General features: G+C 34.9%; 1 protein-coding gene across 3 annotated transcripts in view; it reads right to left on the bottom strand.

Annotated features, from left to right (window-relative positions):
• The window catches only part of HNF4G (hepatocyte nuclear factor 4 gamma), a 94,850-nt gene that overhangs the window by 4,134 nt on the left and 70,808 nt on the right, over window positions 1–19,908 (bottom strand). The window contains exons 5-11 of one of the 3 annotated variants that reach the window (XR_015748953.1): window positions 18,277–18,435; window positions 16,972–17,059; window positions 15,795–15,947; window positions 13,701–13,937; window positions 11,522–11,641; window positions 9,231–9,831; window positions 5,563–5,680 (exon numbers count right to left, since the gene is read on the bottom strand). Coding sequence is in view for 1 of the 3 variants with exons in the window: in XM_026689183.2 (XP_026544968.2) it covers window positions 9,713–9,831; window positions 11,522–11,641; window positions 13,701–13,937; window positions 15,795–15,947; window positions 16,972–17,059; window positions 18,277–18,435 (876 nt within the window). In the remaining 2 variants the exon portion in view is untranslated. Of the gene's footprint in view, window positions 1–5,562; window positions 5,681–7,201; window positions 9,832–11,521; window positions 11,642–13,700; window positions 13,938–15,794; window positions 15,948–16,971; window positions 17,060–18,276; window positions 18,436–19,908 lie in introns of those variants that run through there. The other 2 variants (XR_015748954.1, XM_026689183.2) reach the window with 2 other exon arrangements.

Genomic DNA, 19,908 nt, shown 5'->3' with positions numbered 1-19,908 from the left:
TTAAGTGTGTTTCCTCAAACCAAAAAGGAACAGCAAAAATACTGTTTGAATGTGGATAGAACTAAAAAGTAAGTGACCATAATGCAGATGATTTCGTCATATAAAGTACAGTGAAATTGAACAACAAATTTTAAAAATAAGAATAAATGGAGTCAAGAGAAGTGGAAGATCAATACAATTTTGGATGAGAAGTTTAAAGAACAAAAGTCAATGTACAGAGCAGTGTATTGTTGTGATGGAAGTAAAGATAGTTTGCAAAGATAGAAAAGTATAAAAATAGTTAGTAAATTGTATTGGTGGTTTACAGTATATTTCATTTCCTTTCTTTAGTTCTTTTGTCTTGTTTTTCTCTTTGCCTTACTAATTTTCATTCCTTTCCACACTCTGTATAATGTTGCCAACTATGAAATGGAAGAACATGATGACTATGTACCATATATACTGTATGTCATATTTGAACAACAGACAGCAAATTGCACTTCTCTTAATGTTCTTGACTTGATTTTTTTCCCCTAATGCATATCCACAATGCAACTTTTTCATTTGAGTATCTGCCTCCAAAGCTAAAAAAAAAACAAAGAACATAGGTTTTGCATTTGGCTAACTGTTTGAAAAGGAAAAGATAACACACATAATACATAGGTTGATGGTGTTATGGTCTTAAACTGATGTAGAGGTGATGGACAGGTATCAAGGGAGAATGGAAATTCTGTACCACACTTAAATTCATTGGATTCATAAATTGGAATATTTAACAGATTACAAGATTTTGTGATAGATTAACATGTACCAAAAATATGAAGTAAGAAGGCTATGACTAGGGTGTTAGTTAAAAAGCTAGAGAAGAATTCCAGATAAGCTATTCTGGCATTATAGAACAAACACACAATAGATTTCTTGAGGATATTTTCTGAAATAACTAATAAGAACAGTATTAAATACACTGCACATTTACATTTTTCAAAGAGGCTTGAAAAAGACTTGTTTTGAAAATACAGACCTATACAATAGAATGGAATGAAAAAGTGAATTAAAATGAGGAAAAATGATAGTAGAGGATAAGGGTGATATATGTATCTTTAATGATGGAGTTATTCCCTTGAGAAATCCACAAAAACATTAAAGATAACTCTGCTGCTCCAATCTAGTGCATCAGAGCCTTTGAAATACAACATTATATTCTCATTCAGAATAAAAATGTTTACTAGAATGCAAAGTATTCTGCTTAATGGGTTTTTTTTTTGAATTAAGCTTCTTTCTTTAGGCTATAGAAAAAGAAGATTGAGTCGTATACATCTGAATAATTATATATTAATATCTGAAGTTACGTTCTGCTTTTTAATGCCATCTGGGATGTTTTTCAACAAAATTATCCAAACATGTATTTTTGTTGGGTAACAGTGACCGATTGATAAAAATGTCTTGTGACTTTTTTCTATAGCAATAAAGATCAGCGATGGCACAAAATATAATATTTGTTGATTTGTGAGTGGACTGTTTCTCATACTTCAATATATAATGATCCTCTGAAATTTCCCAACTTTAAAACTGAATTGTTTCAGTTTGGTTTTTTATGCTTGCCTTGTGCAGTCTCTTTGGGTACAGGGAAAAAAATCATTTAAGACAACATTTATTAATAAAAGGTGATCCAAAAGCTTTTAAATAATATCTTTCTTGAAGTAAAAATCTTTACCAAGGCATGGGAGACCAGGAAACAGCCCTGGAGAAACCACACTGATAATGTAGATTGAGAAGTGTCCCTAGAAATAACACTCAATGAATATGTTAATTTTGTGTCCATAAGATGTATAGCAGAGAAGAAACAATGGCTTCCCTTATGGGCCATCCTTCTTTTCTCCCTGCTCATTCGAGGCACAATTTGAAAGTATGCAGTGGGAGCAGCACTTATTAGCTTCTCAGAAAGGCTTTTACTTTTAAAGAGATAAAATAAAAAAAGAACATGCTGCAAAAGCTCTCAGACTACCTTAAATTATAAGCTAAATTTAAATTCATAATTGCTCTGAGATATATCACAGAGCACTTTAATACAAATTTAAAATGTTAGATTTATAACTCGTGACGACTAATGGGGTCAGTTTGCCTATCATTAAGGAGCATATAAAAACTGCTGCATTAATTTATCAGGAAGAAGAGATATCCACATCTGTCCTTTTCAGCTAGAAGAAATAAATTGTACCACAGAATGGACAGAAAATAAATTTGATAATAATAATAATTGGGTGAAATCCAAGAACAATTAGATCACCACTGAACATCTTTGGTATTGACAAAATCACAATCGGTCAATTGCAAAAAGCAGCTTTACTTGGAAGATGATAATTTTAACACCATTAAAAGTCCACATCTGCCTATAAAGGGAATAGATCAATAGATGGGTAAAAATGTCAAATCCAGTCTAAACATCTGGCTGACTGTGCAACAAACCATAATAAATTGTAAATAGATTTTAGGCTTTTTGTGAGATCTGCAGTAGAAGTAGGCCAGGGATCTCAGAGCTCAAAAGAAATCACTGCTCTCATTTGATTCCGCCAACTACCTGTCCTCAGATCTGTTTCTTGTTGATGCTACTGCAAACTATCAGTGTTCTCGAGCCTATTTAGTTCTATAGTAAAAGCTTTCTTTCAATATTGCAACCCATTGCGTTGAGCCTACATATAGGAAATCAAATATTTACTCTGAGTCTTGTGAGTTGCTGGGGCATCATCACATACATCTAAATCTACATCGCAATCTAAAACCATCTCTATCTATTGGACCGGACAGAATATGTGCCTCCTTCTTAAAAAAGCTGTCCACTGCCATAGCAGAACCTCTAAGCATAATCTGAAAAATCTTTCAGGACCAGCTCCTTGCCAAAACTAGGGTCACAAGCCACGGTCATCCCCATCTTCAAAAAGGGAGACCCCAGTTGAAAATTACAGACCAATCTCTTTATGCTGCGTCACCTGTAAAGTCATGGAATCAATTATTAACCAATCCATCATCCTCCACTTAGAAACAAACAACCTACTCTCTAATAAACAATTTGGTTTTAGGAAGAAACTATCCAGTAATCTGCAACTCTTACACTGCAAAAACATATGGACTACACAACTTGATCAGGGCAAAGCAATAGACACAATCTACATAGACTTCTGTAAAGCCTTTGATTCAGTGGTACACAACAAACTACTCCTAAAACTAAAATCTTACAATATCTCTGGACATATGCATAACCGGGTAGAAGCATTCCTGTCAAACAGTCAACAAATGGTCAAAATTGGGAACGTCCTATCAAATTCTGTACCTGTCAACAGTGGTGTCCCCCAAGGTAGTGTTCTAGGACCAAATCTCTTTATACTCTGCATAAATGACCTCTGTGATAATATTAAGAGCAACTGTGTCCTCTTCGCTGACGATGTAAAGCTATTCAACACCACAGACAATACTGCTACCCTTCAAAAAGACCTCAACTATGTATCAGAATGATCAAACAAATGGCAACTTCAAATTTCAACAAATAAGTGCTCTGTCTTATATATTGGCAAAAAAAATCAGAATAGTCAAGACCTTGTTGATGATCCAAACTCTGTCAAGGATCTTGGAGTGCTCATCTCTAATGATCTAAGTGCTAGAGCCCACTGTAACTACATAGCCAAAAAGGCATTAAGAGTTGTTAACCTAATCTTACGTAGCTTTTTCTCTGGTACTATTATTACTAACTAGAGCATACAAAATATTTGCTAGACCAATACTCGAGTACAGCTCATCAGTCTGGAACCCACATTACGTATCTGATATTAGCACAGTTGAGAAAGTCCAGAAATATTTCACAAGAAGAGTTCACCACTCCTCTACTCGTTGCAGAATACCTTATGCCACCAGACTTGAAATTCTAGACCTCGAAAACCTAGAACTACACTGCCTTCGGTCCGATCTAAGTATAGCATATAAAATCATACATTGCAATGTCCTACCTGTCAATGAATACTTCAGTTTCAACCATAACAATACAAGAGCAAAAAATAGATACAAATTCAAGGTTAATCGCACCAAACTTGATTGCAGGAAATATGACTTCAGCAACAGAATGGTCAATGTCTGGAATACTCTACCTGACTCTGTGGTTTCTTCCCCAAACCCCAAAAACTTTAACCTTAGACTTTCTACTATTGACCTCACCCCTTTCCTAAGAGGTCTGTAGGGGGCATGCATAAGCACACCAATGTGTCTACCATCCCTGTCCTATTATTTCTTTTATTTTTCTTATATGTACCCATTTCGTGTATTCATAACTATGTTTTTACTTATACCTATTATTTTGTAAGCAATTGACAAACCAAATAAAATAAATAAAAATAAAATTTCTAAATTAACTTCATCTACATTGCATTAGTACATTATCATCATTAACACACTAAAGGGTGCATTTAGGGTAGTTAGATATACCTTGCCATTTTAGCTATATAGTTTTTCTACGAAGAGATTTAATTAAATGCAAATGTATTAGTCGAGGTAGCTTCCAAAAATATGATTTAAAAAATCATGTATATGAATACAGAATACAGTCACTGTCAATATATTACGATTAGACTCTCTTCCTATTCTACACTCCCAAGTAAGTAAGCAATTTAATTAGAAATTAAAAACAGACAACACTCAAGTATCTTATAATATATAGTCCCAAAGTTTGCTCCTGGGTGACTTACTTACCAGTGCAATTCAGAAAAAATAACTCACAATAAGTCTCACTAAGGGTTTTGTCAAGACTGTAAAAGGTTAATATACTGAATTTTGGAAGCTTCATAAGCCAAAAGTCTATCACACATTTATTAGTGAATTCATTAATGCAGGGTTTTTAAAACCATTTGAACGTTTTTCTCAGAATGCACAGTTAAAGGGCTAAGCATACTTTTTTCCAGATAATCTTGAAATTTGATCCTGAAATATTTGATCCTGAAATATCTACAGGAGTGGGATTCTACCAGTTTGGCCCAGTTCGGACGAACCAATATCTCCAAAGATCAGCTGGGAGCGAACCACTTCACTCTGATGATCAGCTGTTGGGCCCACCTGCCTGCCCTGACTCTAGTTAGTGCTTTATTTCCAGGTTTCCCAGCTCAGCTGCTTCATGGAACAGCCAATTGCCATGTGTCAGTTGTTTTACACACAGGGCTTGCGGCAGAAGGTAAGTTTCTTTCTTTCTGGAATATGCAAATTTATTCTTCAAACTTAAAAATTGAAGCTGAAAAATGAAAAATGCTGAATTTAAGAATCATACTGGTGATCCAGTGTGATGCCTGCTTTCTTTCCCTCCCTCCCTCCTTCCTTCCTTCCTTCCTTCCTTCCTTCCACAATTATCTAGAGTTCTCTGTGGTAACTATTTTAATATTCCTTCGTATCTTGTTTTTATTCACGTGCAAGTGTAATGTAGGTAGATATCCACAGATAATGTGACTAATTAAACTAAAAGACCCCTTCTCATTTTGATATATACTTTTGATAATAAAAATACTGTTGGTATCAGTGTCTGAAATAAACTTTATAGTAAAGGAACATTACCTAATTTATAACTTGAATCAGTTTACTTTCAATGTTGCATGCTTCAATCAGGTTGAACTAGAACTCCCACAGTGTTAATCAGCATATTACACTGAAGATGGAGTAGATTCTTGTATACCTGGAGGGCACCAAGAAAGATTGACTTAAAATAATTTATAATATTTAAAATATTCAAAATGAAAAAAAGAGCATACAGTAGTTAGGTTGTTCATTCACTTTCCTTTATAATTCTCTAAAGCCCTCAAGGAAATCCTCAGATTTATTTTTTCTACAGTTTTCCAACTAAAAATGGTTCACAAAACTAATAGTAAAACCAAAATATATCAAAGATCCAACTCACAAAATAAGCCAGTAGCAACAGTTACGCTGAAGTATTAAAAGATCATCATGTGACATAATTACTTTTCTGTTAAATATAATAGTGCACTAGCCCAATTAAGTTTTTTCAAGGTATTTAAGATAAACATTAGATTCTACCCCCTCCATACAATTGGATACCTTTTACTGAATCATGAGATGGGCAGCAAACAAATTTTACAAATAAATAAACAAACCCTAAGGAATTGGGGAAAGTGTTTGCCAGATCCTATCCTCCTCCTTCATGATATCATTACAGAACAAGCCACCTTAATTTATATTTCTCAGTTAAGGACACTAATTTTCTATTGGAGAATGAAATCCATCACCCAGAGTGGTGTCTTTAGACCAGTGAAGCACTAATGTCACTCCTGCATCTCAAGTGTTCTAATTCCTAACAGGAAAAGTAGTATGTAGCTTCTAACTAAAATGATCATATTTTCTTCTATGTGATGTGTTGCATCAACAATGGTATCTATAGTCCTCCCTGTATTACATTGCTGTGTGCTTGGGAACAGTAGATACTTGGGGTCATGTAACTCAGATGTACTAATTAAGTCACAAATAATGTGACTAATTAAACTATAAAGGTTTAGATGTACAATGGAGGGTTTGAAAGTTTTAGATATACGATAGAGGGTTTGCTTAGAAAAGAGAAGTAACCAACATCCCAGGATTAATGGCCTCTCTGAAAGTGAAGGATTTTTTTCCCCTGGAATCTTTTTTCTGCAGTCCACAGATAAATATGTTCAAATTTCAAACTTCTTTTGGACAGCATCTCTACCTAGATAAAATACCATCCTGTTCTGTTCAGTTTTCAGAGAATTATCATGCTTATGAACAAAATCCTGAATTCCTTTACTTAATATCTTCCTCACATTCACATTGTGTTGAAAAGAATAAAAAGTCCCTCTATTTTCTACCTGCACTGAATTGAGTGAACCGGACTTTGTAGTTAGCATTAAATATTCCATGAAATCTCCTTCCAAATTTCAGCTCATTTAGATTACCCTGTCAATCACAAATTCTTTTCTGATCTGAAAATAACTCTTCTCAAAAACCACTTCTTAGAAATTTTAGGGGTGGGGGTATAGTGAATAGAGTAGAGCATAGGAAAGAATCTAGTCTAATTAAATCTCATTTGATTTCTTTAGAACCATTACATGGTTTTTCATCTGATTTCAATAAGTTTTAACTTTTTTTGTTTACAGCTATGACAGCCAACTGAAAAAAAAATCACTGTTTACATTATGCAAAGGAGAAAAAGTTACTTCAAGGCCCATTTCACATTCATATGTTTTCAATATATGTTTATTGAGCATTGATGAAAAACAGTCCGTCTAAAAACATTTGTGGTAACCATTTCATGGCTACTCAAGCCTATATTCATACATTACATCATAGTTCAAACAACTTAACACAATACTATTTGAAACAAAGCTAGTCATTGTGATTTCATACAATTAGGCATACAAAAATAATTCTACATTTAGAAAATAAATCATTTCCCAATAAATTACAATATACTCTTTTTAAAAATGTTTGTGTAAAATAGGTAATAATATAAAAGAGTTCAAAAAGAACAAGTTTTACATTTCTGAATTGTGAAAACTTTTTGGCATCCTAGAAAATCATTGAATTTCAGATGGGCCAATATCTTTATAATGGTCATTGACCAGGATCTCATATTATGTAAAAGTGTGTGTGTGTGTATGTGTGTAAAAAAAACAATCAAAGCCACTGTCCTGGATAAATCTGGAACATCCATGAGTACATCAGTAAGTTGGCACCTAAAGATGAGCTGCTAAAAGAATGCCTGAGGCAAGAGCAGGCATAGAAGAAAGATCAAGCAGAGGAAGCACCATGGAAAATCAAGATCCTGCAAGGGATGTACCATCAACAAATATCTGAAGTGGCAGTCATTGGAAAATCCTACCAGTGGCTGGAAAGGTCTGGACTAAAATATAGCACTGAGGCAGTGATCTTAGAAGCATGAGAGCAATCACTAAGCACCAGATCCCTACAAGCCATGTCTACCACACTAGATAGCACCCAAGGTGCAGACTGTACAGAGAGACCCTAGAAATAATTCAACACATAGTGGCAGGGAATAAGTGGCAGGCAGGAAAAGCATATACTGAGCAGCACAACCAAGTAGCTGCCATTGTGCACTGGAGCTTCTGCCTAGTGTATGGACTAGACCGGGGTGTCAAATTCACATTGTCATGGCGGTGTCACATGATATATCTAGACTTTTTTCCCCTTCGCTAATTTGGATGTGGACGTGGCCAGCGCATTTGGCCCATGGGCTGGGAGTTTGACAGCCCTGGACTAGACTTTCCTAAGTCCAGATGGGAGATTCCACAGGCTAATATGGACAGTAAGAGAGCTAAGACCCTGTGGTACTTCAAGATCCAGGCAGATGGGTAGGTACTGGCCAGTCAACTAGATATTGTGGTCCAGAAGACAGCAGGGTGATGGATGTAGCAGTGCCAAGTAACACTAGCATCAAGGAGTGCAAGAAGATGGAGAAGTACCAGGACCCAAAGGAGAGAGAGGATGTGAAAAGTAAATGCCAAAGTGGTCCTGATGGTGATAGGAGCACTCAGGGCTATGATTTTTAAGATGGGACAATGGATCCAACAAATCCAAGGAACAACAACAAAGTTCTCTGTGCAGAAGAGTGCAGTGCTAGAAACAGCAAAGATGTTGTGCAGAACCCTCATAATCCTAAGCCTCTGGTAGAGGACCTAAAATTGCAGAAGACACATATTACCCATTGGGATCAGAAGGGATTTAAAATAATCAATACCTGATAGGTATTGGCTGGGCTTGAAAGTCAAATTTGATGAGTTCAGGTTAGTTTGTGGAATAAGACTACCAGGGAAATTCAATAAGCTTCCCAGAAGAACACAAGGCAAACAGTTATAAAGATTTGTTTCCCAACAGCTTACAAGCCTCTGCACATCTACTTAGAATAGTATAGAATAACACAGTTGGAAGGGACCTCAGAAGTCTTCTAGTCCAACTTCCTGCTTAGGTAGGAAACCCTACACCATTTCAGACAAATGGTTATCCAATCTCTTTTCAAAAACTTCCAGTGTTGGAGCAAAACTTCCATTTCTGGAGGCAAGTTGTTCCACTGATTATTCTAACTGTCAGAAAAATGTTCCTTAGTTCTAAGTTGTTTCTCTCCTTAATTAGTTTATTTTTATAATTAGTTTATAATTGCTAATTAGGAATGAGTGTTCCATGGATCCATTGGTTAACAAGTACCAGCAGTCATAGCCTTTTCTGTAGTAGCACCTTACCCCTGAATTATTATGTTCAAGATGTCCATTAATGATACATACAGTCATTATGCCAATCCTTTTAGGAAACATTTTGGCAGTCAACCTCTATTCTGCATTCAAAAAAATGGAAAAACTGTTTAGATTGTTAAAAAATGTTTGCTTCGCTTTTCATTATCTCTATATTTTCTCTAGTAATTTTATTGAAATCAGATTTGCATTCTGCTACATATTTTTAATAGTTAAGATGACACATGATATGAAGGAACAACATATTAATGTTCTTCACTGATTATTTAAAGGCATTGCAAAGAAGGCACAGCTTTCAAATATTAACATCCACAAATATCTCAATTCACGGCATTGAGCAAAAATTATAAAAAAACAAACAAACAAAAGCAAAGCTCTTTTATTCTATCTGGATCAAAGTTCTCTACCCTGAGTTTTTCAACGTCAAGATTGTTAATGCAGTGCTTATAATATAAAAGAACCATTGATCAATATCACAATGTTTTTTGTTTTGGAAGAGATTGCTGCGAAATAACTGTAACTTGGTTTGGAGATATCTTGTATTCCTGGCCAGAACCTTGTGGAGGTGAAGGTAGTGGAGTTTCAGGCGTTGCTGGAAAAGAATTTGAAAAGAAATTATCAATAATCAAATCAAACCTATGCTAGTAGTATGGGGTGGGCGTTGGAGCAATAACCAGCACTGGCTGAGATGAATTATAAATAACCACAACTTTTATTTGTTACCAATCATACAGTTTGGTATAGCACTGAAGTAGGATCCAATAATTAAATAATCTGACTGTTGGCTAATTCCAACTGCAATAAGATAGATAGATAGAATTCTTTAATGGCCAAGTGAGATTGGACACACAAGGAATTGGTTAATACTGCAAGAATCAAAGGTCCATCTAGTGCAAATCATTAAGCCTAAAGGTATCCTGTAATCTGGAGAGTTTGCAAATGACAATCACAACAAGGCCCCCAAATTTAAAACAGGAATGAAAAACAGGCAATTCTGGAACCAATGGCAAATATCTATAAAATAAATTTGTTCAGATTTCTTCTATGTGTAAGAGAGTGAGAAATAGAAGAGCAATGGGGAAGAACAAAAAGAGAAGGGTTTTATCTGTCTATTTTTAACTCAAGTCCTCAGCTTCTCATAATCTTAACAGATTAGACATGAAAAATGTAGACTCAGCCTAAAAAGAATGTCTATCCCTAAGGAAAACTCCAGTAAATCTTAGCTATGGTATGAGATAATCATAACTGCCTAATTTTACAGCATCTATTGAAACACTATGTTGATATTTGATGGTGATAATTATGATCTTATGATAAATATATTTATTGAATAAATATATTGTGCATTCTATTGTATCCCATCAAGAGTTCCAATTATATTTGGCAGATGATGTTGTTTTTTATCTAATTATCAACTATCAGCAAGTATTGTGAACCACATTTTTTTTAATCACCTTATTGTCTGATATATTAAAAGGTAAAGAAAGGTTCCCCTCGCACAAAAGTGCTAGTCGTTTCTGGCTCTAGGGGGCAGTGCTCATCTCTGTTACAAAGCTGAAGAGCCAGCGCTGTCCAAAGACAAGTCCATGGTCAGGACTAAACGCTGAAAGCACACGGAACACTGTTACCTTCCCACCAAAGTGGTCCCTATTTTTCTATTTGCATTTTTACATGCTTTGATATATTATGTCCACATAAATTTGATAATCAAAATCCAACAAAATGTTGAATTTCAAATCCTATAGAATACTAGAATGAAAATGATCATCTGATGAATCCCGAAACTAGATGTGAAAACATTATTTTTTTATAAAGCTGGAAAAAAAAACACCAAATCTCATTAAATTTGGGCAATAAAAGAATAGAAATACAATCATTTAAATCACAATTTGGCAAATTAAAAGGTTTCTATATTGTTATTGTTGAAAGCAATTACTAAGTGAGTAAAAATTATCTGTTCACAGCAAAATAATTAACTTGGAGGGTGGTTGGTTGAAACTGATTATAATTTCAGTAACATTTTTGCAGAACTAGAGATCTGTTTCTGTATAATTTCTGGATCAACCAACATTGGAGAAAAAAGATTTCTTCCTTCTATATGACATGAATACGTGTGGAATTATGGAATGAAAATTCCTTGAGATTACTATCAAAAGTAAGAGTAATTAATCATTTAGTTATAACTGTAACACACACAAATTATAAGGTATAATTAATAATTAATTAGTAATTAATTAACTAACTACATTTATAATCAAATGATCCATTGTTAATCAACTTACTTATCTGTTCTGTATGAGCAGAAGCTGTTATTGAACTTATAAGCAGAGTTTGCCCAGTAACTGGATCCTGGGCTAGATGAGGATGAATTGAGTGGAGATTAGTAGCATCGTTAAATGTACCTGCAACATTGTCATCAAATAAGTATCAATTCAAGTGAATGGTTGTTACTATCTGAAGTATGTTTCTCTAATTAAAAAGAAATTTAGCATCCCATCTTTACAAAAGTAAAGATGAAAATCAGTATATTTTAGCTGCAATCTAACAATTAAGTAAACATGAAAGCACAGGTAATCAGTGTTATTCATGCAAAAAGAAAGAATTTTAAGTCTATGTACACACACACACACACACACACACACACACACATATATATGGTATTCAGCTTTGTTCGGGTATTTTCCCACATCATTATAGTTGTGCTTTTAAAGTTGTAGCGATGTTTTGGCAGAATCTCATCTGCCATCCTCAGGCTTGTGTATTGGGTCCTTTTTAATCTTGTGTGTCAGGCTTGGCAGCCGTTTTTTGTTTGAATTTAGCAGCCATCCTAAGAAACCCCAAAGATAAAATTGACCCAGAAAACCAAGGCATATATGAAGTCTCCTGTGCATCATGCCCTGCCACATACATTGGACAGACCAATAGAAGAATAAGTACCCGCCTTGAAGAACACAAGAATGCAATAAAAAAGCTGGAACACACTTCCTCACTAGTCCAACATATGAAAGCCACAGGTCATAGCATTGACTTCAGTGGCACCAAAACCTTAGCTACTATAGAAAACCCCGGCTAGAGAATCATCAGAGAAGCCATAGAAATTGATAAAAGACCTAATAGTATGAATAGAAGAGATGACTCCACCAGACTATCAATCATCTGGAAGCCTGCACTCACAAACAAAAAAATCTCTATACCACAATCCAGGCAAGCACCTGGACACAAACAGACACCCCTAATAACTCCAGCCCAAACACGCCCCAGCCAGCTACCCAAATAAAACCTAGCTTCCTAATAAATAATTATCGGCCATTCACAAGAAACCAAGCTGCACTAAGAAACCCCAGTGCAACACAATGTTGCCAACTAATCAAGAACACAGCAACTCGAAGACCAATAAAAACGACCTAGAGTCCCAGCCAATCAGGATGAGGAAAAAACCATGCAAATAAAGCAGAAAGCCAGCACCCAATTCAAACAAAAAATGGCTGCCAAGCCTGACACACAAGATTAAAAAGAACCCAATACACAAGCCTGTGGATGTGTGTGAGATTCTGCCAAAACATCATTCTTTAAAGCACAACTATAATGCGGAAATACCGAACAAAGCTTACCACACACACACACACACACACACACACGTCATTGTAGTTGTGTTGTTTCAGCTTTGTTGGTAGCAACGTTTAGGCAGCAATCTCATCTGCCATCATCAGGCTTCTGTATTGTGTTCGTCTGTGAGTCAGACTTTTACAGTGGTTTCAGTTTTAAATTTGGGGCTAGCCTACTGCTGTGCCAGAATGGTTTTTTCTTCATCCTGATTGGTTGGGAGTCTTGGTCTGTGTTTATTGGTCTTGGAGTTTGCTGTGTTCTGCTTGATTGGTGTTTCTAATATCTTCTGTCTGTTTTGTGGCTCTTTTTGTGTCTTGATTGGCTGGCAACATTGTGTTTCCTGTATTGGAGGCTTTTAGTGCGGCTTGGGTCTGAGTAAACGGACAGCTATCATTTATTAGGAAGCTAGGTTTCATCTGGGTGCCTGGTTGGGGTGTGTTTGAGCTGGAGGTATCAGAGGGGATCTGTTTGTGATCAGGTGTTTGCCTGGCTAGTGGTGTGAAGATTTTTTTGTTTGTGAGTGCAGGCTTCCAAATGATTGACAGTCTGGTGGAATCATCTCTTCTATTCATGCCTTCAGGTCTTTTTTCAATCTCTGAAAATCTCAGACTTTTACAGTTGTTTCAGTTTTATAAAAGTCTGACTCACAGACAAACACTATACAGAAGCCTGATGATGGCAGATGAGATTCTGCCGAAATGTTGCTACAACTTTAAAAGCACAACTATAATGACGTGGGAAAATACTGATTCAAACCTTTGGCCAACCTGAATAATATTATTTACCACAGGATCGGCAATTCTTTTATGATTTTTCTCCAGTCAAATATGAACATAATTCAATCAACTTACTCACCTCCAAGCAACATTTCCTGAAGTAAACTGTCAATTTTAATCATACCAAACAGCTTTACAAATTGTATTTGCTCAATCATTTGCCAGGTGATACTCTGAACTGTAGGCAGAAGCAACAAGAGTTCTCCAAAGCGACCTTTGGAGTCATATTGGTGGTCATTGATGTAATCCTCCAAACTCATTTGAACTTGAAATCTCATGTTCCTGATCTTCATTGGGTTATTCAGTCCCTTTGCATCTTCAAATGGCAGAGAAATGTTACATAAATATGCAGCACATAATTGGATAACTTAATTGAATCTCAGAATTAGTCTATTGACTCCTCTGTAATGAGTCTACTGGCTCTAAGAAGATGAGAGTGAAGAAGTGTTACAAATGGATCACAGAGATCCTTTTACCATGCTAATGTTTAATTGGATGGGTGTTAGCACATAATGTGATCTTGCTAAGGTAGTTAAACTGAACAAGGAGAGATTTAACCTGGAAATAAGGAGAAATTTTCTGACAGTGAGAACAATCAACCAATGCAACAGCTTGCCCTCGGAAATCATGGGAGCGCCATCACTTGAGACTTTCAAGAAGAGATTGGACTGCCATTTGTCAGAAATGGTGTAGGGTCTCCCGCTTGGGCAGGGGTTGGACTAGATGACCTACAAGGTCCCTTCCAACTCTGATTATCTGTTATCTGTTAACTAACTTTCACAATTAACCAGATGATGATATTTTTAGACTTGAAAAACTCCAGGCAGTTTGAACTAAACTAAATCGTTCCAGTGATCCATGTCATATAAGCTGTTCATTAATATATTTAATTATTCTGAATAAGAAAAAATAAAGCCTCAAAGAGACCTAGAAAAAAGGGAGGGGCTACCGAGAACTCGGTTACCTGCTTTTATTTCTATTTGGGTGAGGGATCATTCTCATGAAGAACTGTAAAAAAACAGAAAGAAAGGAATAGGGAGAAAAGATCTCCCAATCTTGACTTCATGGTAGTACCAGCCTTGGCAGTTTCATCACAATTTCTTTTTATTATTATTTGTTTCTATTTTTTAAAAAAGACAGAAAATGGCAGTCTTCCAATGGCAGCCTTTATGGTAAGTAGGGAGGACTGAAAAAATAGCCATTGCATTAAAGACCCAGTTATCCTCATCTCTGTGCTGGAAACATACATAATCTGTTGATTAAAAAAGCTAGATTGTATAAACTCAGCAATGTTTATGTTTGGAAAGAAATCCCTTTGTCTTAATAGGATAACATTAAGACAAAGAGCTAATAAAAACAACCTTGCACTTTCCTAACTTAAGATTTTTAAGTATTATTTCTGTCACAGAAAATATTAAGCCATGTTGTTGTGGAAAAAGCTCTGACACTTTCTGGAATGAAGCTGCAGATGATAGAAGGAAACAAATAAATAAACACTGAACACATATGCTGTCTTGAGTTGTTTATAAAAAATAATAAAGGTGAAATATACATACATACATACATACATACATACATACATACATACATACATACACACACACACACACACACACATACATACATACATAGTTACATACAATCATCTGTACCTTCCTAGGATACCAGCAGAATGAAAACTGAATCTAAATAATTTATCTTGAACAATCCAGCGCTAGGGGCAATAAATATGTTGCTCAGAGAAAATCTGGCAACAGATAAGCTCTCAAGGCCAGCCAAGAGAAGGAACCCTAAGGTCTCACACGTAGGCATTTAAGGGCATAATGTATTGCCTGCTCTCCATCAGTTTCTAAAGCTGCCTTCTATTCCTGTTAGTCCTTTCTTTAGGAGTTGGTGACACACCTAAGGCAGAGCTGTCATAAAACCTTTTTATTTCTCAACTGGCATGAGTAATAAAGTTTTACTGAAAAACTAAAATATCCATTATAAATCTGATGTTGTCCAGATAATTCCCAGCCAGCATGCTGATGTTTCAAAATAAGTTAAAATAAAATCCTTTGAGTCCCAATCATATAAAGACCTAGATGACAAACTAGATTACCTATAATATCTCTGCTTATATTTAGAAAGCAACAATTTTTGTTACGTTTGGAAAGGAAATTCTGAAATATACCTGGATCAAAAAATACAATCGCCTTTAGGCATGCATACTCATTATCATCAATCTGAATTTCCTGAAATGGTTTAATGAGCTCATCCAGGATCCGGTTTGCTACTCTGCTAATCTCAGTTTCAGAACTGTTACGATGGATGACAAAATCATTACCTTAAGAAATAAAATCAGGTGAAAATTATTAATGATATTTGTAGCTTAAAACTACACAGTCAATTACCATTTCTACCTCCCAGTACATTTGAATGAATAAATATACCTCATTGTATTTTTTCCCACATGTTGTGTGCTACCAAATAATTACATATCCATACACATATAATTTCATTTCATAATTATGTACTCATCTAAATATATGAATTTTTGAAGACAAATCTGGATAGGGTAGATCTATACATAGAACAGCTGAAAGGTGAATACAGTACAAATGTATGTCCTGTCACAGATTTCCCAAAAGCATTTGTTTGACTGCTCTTAAGAACAAAATGCTACATGTTCCATTTGCCTGTGGTCGATTGCTGAAGGTTGTGATTATATGTTCAAAGTTGAGAGTAAGATGTTACCAACTGACGGTAGAAAATCTTTTAACTTTCAGTTAAGTATTAGGAGCAAAGGAGGGGAGCTCCTGTATGAACCAGCAAGGTCTAGCAGGCCCATATGAATATTTTTATCCCCAAGGAATATTTCCAATAGCAGAGAAAAGGAATAAGACAAAGGTTATGCAAACCATATGCAATGGGTTGGGAAATGAGCCAAAATGTTTTCTTTCTGCCAATCATGAGGAGAAATAAATCCCTCATTTCAAGGGTCATGCTTGTGAAAAAGGCAAACAGGTCCAGAAGCAGAACTATTTTGGGTGTTTTTCTCTAAGTAAAATGCCCCTTGGATATAAGAACAATAACAACAACATCAACTACTTCATCTGCAAAATAAAATTTATAATGTATGGTACTAATAGTAAACTTTAATTCACTTTTTAAAGTAAGGAGAATTCTTATTTTTATTCAGAACAGTCTTGTCTCAGGATTTAGTGAAAAAGCCTGTTTTGTAATCTATTGTTAGTTAACAAATTAACATACTCCAACACACTCCAAACTGAAGTCCTATGCATACTTTTCAGTAAACATAGTTAGCGTTTTATTGATAAAATGCCAAAATAAATATAATATAATCTAACCTAAAAGAATAATGTCTTTGTAAGCCATAGACCTTTTTGCTGCTCCAAGTAAAAGATGTTCTCCAGCATGTGCTCTTAGCAGGGCAACCTTAGATATAAAAACAGCAGATAAAACATCCATACAAAATGTACATAAAATATTAAAAAAGACTATTAAAGGAAATCAGAACTGAATTAAGATAATCAGAATGATAACTGTTCCTATTATGTTTAAATTCTTCTTTCCCAGAAAAAATGTTGAAGAAGTGAGGCTTCAGTTCAAAAACCTATTTGAAAATTTATCTTCTTTTAAAGAATTCATTTTCCTGATAATTTGTTTCCTGAACATTTTTAATACCGAAATATTTCATGAAAAGCAGACAATGACACTGAATTCATATTACCTTAAGCAACACCTTGCTTAATTGTGGATAGCTGATCTAATGATAACTAAAAATGTTGAAGATTCTGAGCTTAGACATCCTTGAACTATGCTGGCTAAGATCGGACTTAAAATAGTACATAAAATTATATGTTAAATATCTTACCAGTTAATGACTATTTCAGTTTTAACCACAACACAAGAGCACACAACAGATATAAACTTAATGTAAACCACTCCAAACTTGATTGCAGGGAGTACGATTTCAGCAACAGAGTGGTCAATGTCTGGAACTCACTACCTGATTCTGTTGTCACCTGCTCAAATCCCCACTCCTTTACCCTCAAACTAACCTCTATTGACCTCACCCCATTCCTAAGAGAGCTGTAAGGGTTGTGCATAAGCGCACAATCATGTCTACCGTCCCTGTCCTATTGTTAGTACCTATTTCATGTATTTATACTCATGTTTATTCTTATTTCTATTATATTGTAAGTGTTTGACAAATAAAATAAATAAATAAATAAAATAGATTCATACAACTTCTTGAAGCCCATAAAATCTTGGATGTGGCCCTCAGAGACTTCCCAAACTCATTACAAATATCTATTTTCTTCCTGTCTAATGTGTAAGGAAGTGGATAAACTGAAAACAAGTTTAAAAGCCAGCTTCCTTTAATCAAATTCTTATCAAAAAGTAAAAAAAAGTTGCCTTGATTTTTTTACTAAAGGCTGGGTAAATATATTGCCTCCATCCTATGTTGCAGGGAATTTTGGAACCTGATCCTGGTTGACATTCCCTTGGGGCTGAATCCCACCACTCTTCTTTCTCAGATTCCATAACCAGTTCTGCATGAATATAAGCTTAAAGATCTTTAATTTGATTTTAAAACATAGAATGATATTCTTCCCAAACTAAGAACAGGTGCTTTAATTATTTCATACCTGGTCATCCAGCCGTAGTTCACAGAAAGATGGGATATATTTTGCCCATTCTACAAGAACCAAGAGCTGTTGCTTCATAGACTCACAAATGTCACTAATGCCCGCAATTTTCTTAACACTGATGTCAGTAGTGCCAACATTTAAACTTGAAAGAGGAATCTGGGTGACACAAAGACTCAGATTGGTTAAAGTTTCAAAACGCTATATCAGTCTTGATAATAGTTACCATTTATAAATGTAGATATAAATTAAGTTAAATAAGTTAAAATCTCTATTATTCAGGACTCAGAAATTCTATTTTATTTACTTTCTATTTCTGAGTAGATTCAGAAATTCTATTCAAAACTCATATATTTATTTTTTAATATTCTTCCATTCCATTCTCCATGTTACATCTTAAATTACTTATTCATTATTAAACACAATCTTAAAAATAATAAATTAGAATAACATAAAACATTCATTAAAATAGTTGTAAGTCAAGGACTTACAACTATAAGGGAAAGATAATAAAGTATGTAAAAAAATAGAAAGAAGATAAAAGTTGAAGATACAGATGAAGATTGAGTAAAGTTATATCTACTTTTTGATGTATTTAAAAAAAATCCTCTAATCAACCAATTCTACAGCACACATAAAACACAGAAATATAAAATAATATAAACATAATTAAAACATAGTTAATAATTACTATTAATCATTAAAAAATTATAGGTAGCCCTTGACTTACAATTACAGGTAGCCCTTGACTGGTTTAACAATGGTTCAAAATTACGATAACCTCACAAAAAGTGATTAATAAGGTCAAAGGTCCGGCCTACATATTAATTCTGTTTCAATAGAGGATCATTCTAATAGGGTGTTTTGAAGACAGTGGGACTCTAAGAGCTTCCGCAGCTGCACAGATGATACTGTGGCAAAATGTAGTCCAGATTCCAAAGAGGAAGAGAATGCATCCAGGGAAACAAGAGACAGCAAAGTTTAGATTGTTTGGTTGGGAGGGAAGGAGGAAGAGGGTTAAATCTTTTCTAGGGGTTCTCAGAGTATATCTTTAATGATGCAAGTAGTTTACTTTAGTTGGGTTAAGATTTCTGACGATAAAGGAAAGTGCTTAGAAATCAATTTGTGTGACTTTCTTGGTTAGGGAGGCTTGATAGATACCCATCTTGTTCATATGCAGTACAATAGAAACAACTTCTGAACAACTGTTCAGAAATAGCTAAAAGATTATAGAAGAAGAAGAAAACCTGATGAGTTTGGAGTCAAAGCTAAAGCAATTTCAAGGAAAACAAAATGTTTTAGAAGAAAGACATGATAAATGTATGTTGGTTCAGGTACAAAGAAAAAGAGTAAGAAAAAGGAAACATAAGTAGAAGTATTTTATCTCCTACAATATATGAAAATGTTTATGTATTATACAGTAAGGGTTTGTATATCATATCACTTTTATGGTAATATAGTTTTCATCAATAGAGCAAAAGTATTTAGAGTAGATTTTGCAGTCCTTAACCTTCCTCTGACTTCTTCAGGCATACTCCAAGAGGTTGGAGAAACATTTAATAAGGAGTCCTTATAGATTAAACCTGATGGCGATAATGGTATCCTCCTCACCTGAATCATTTCAGTTATCTA

Source organism: Notechis scutatus, chromosome 3, assembly GCF_049901735.1.
Source record: "Notechis scutatus isolate UNSWTSFEM ecotype Mainland chromosome 3, rNotScu1.2, whole genome shotgun sequence".
Classification (NCBI taxonomy): domain Eukaryota; kingdom Metazoa; phylum Chordata; class Lepidosauria; order Squamata; family Elapidae; genus Notechis; species Notechis scutatus.
The sequence above is the reverse complement of the archived record's forward strand: the minus strand, read 5'-3'. Positions and strand labels throughout refer to the sequence as shown.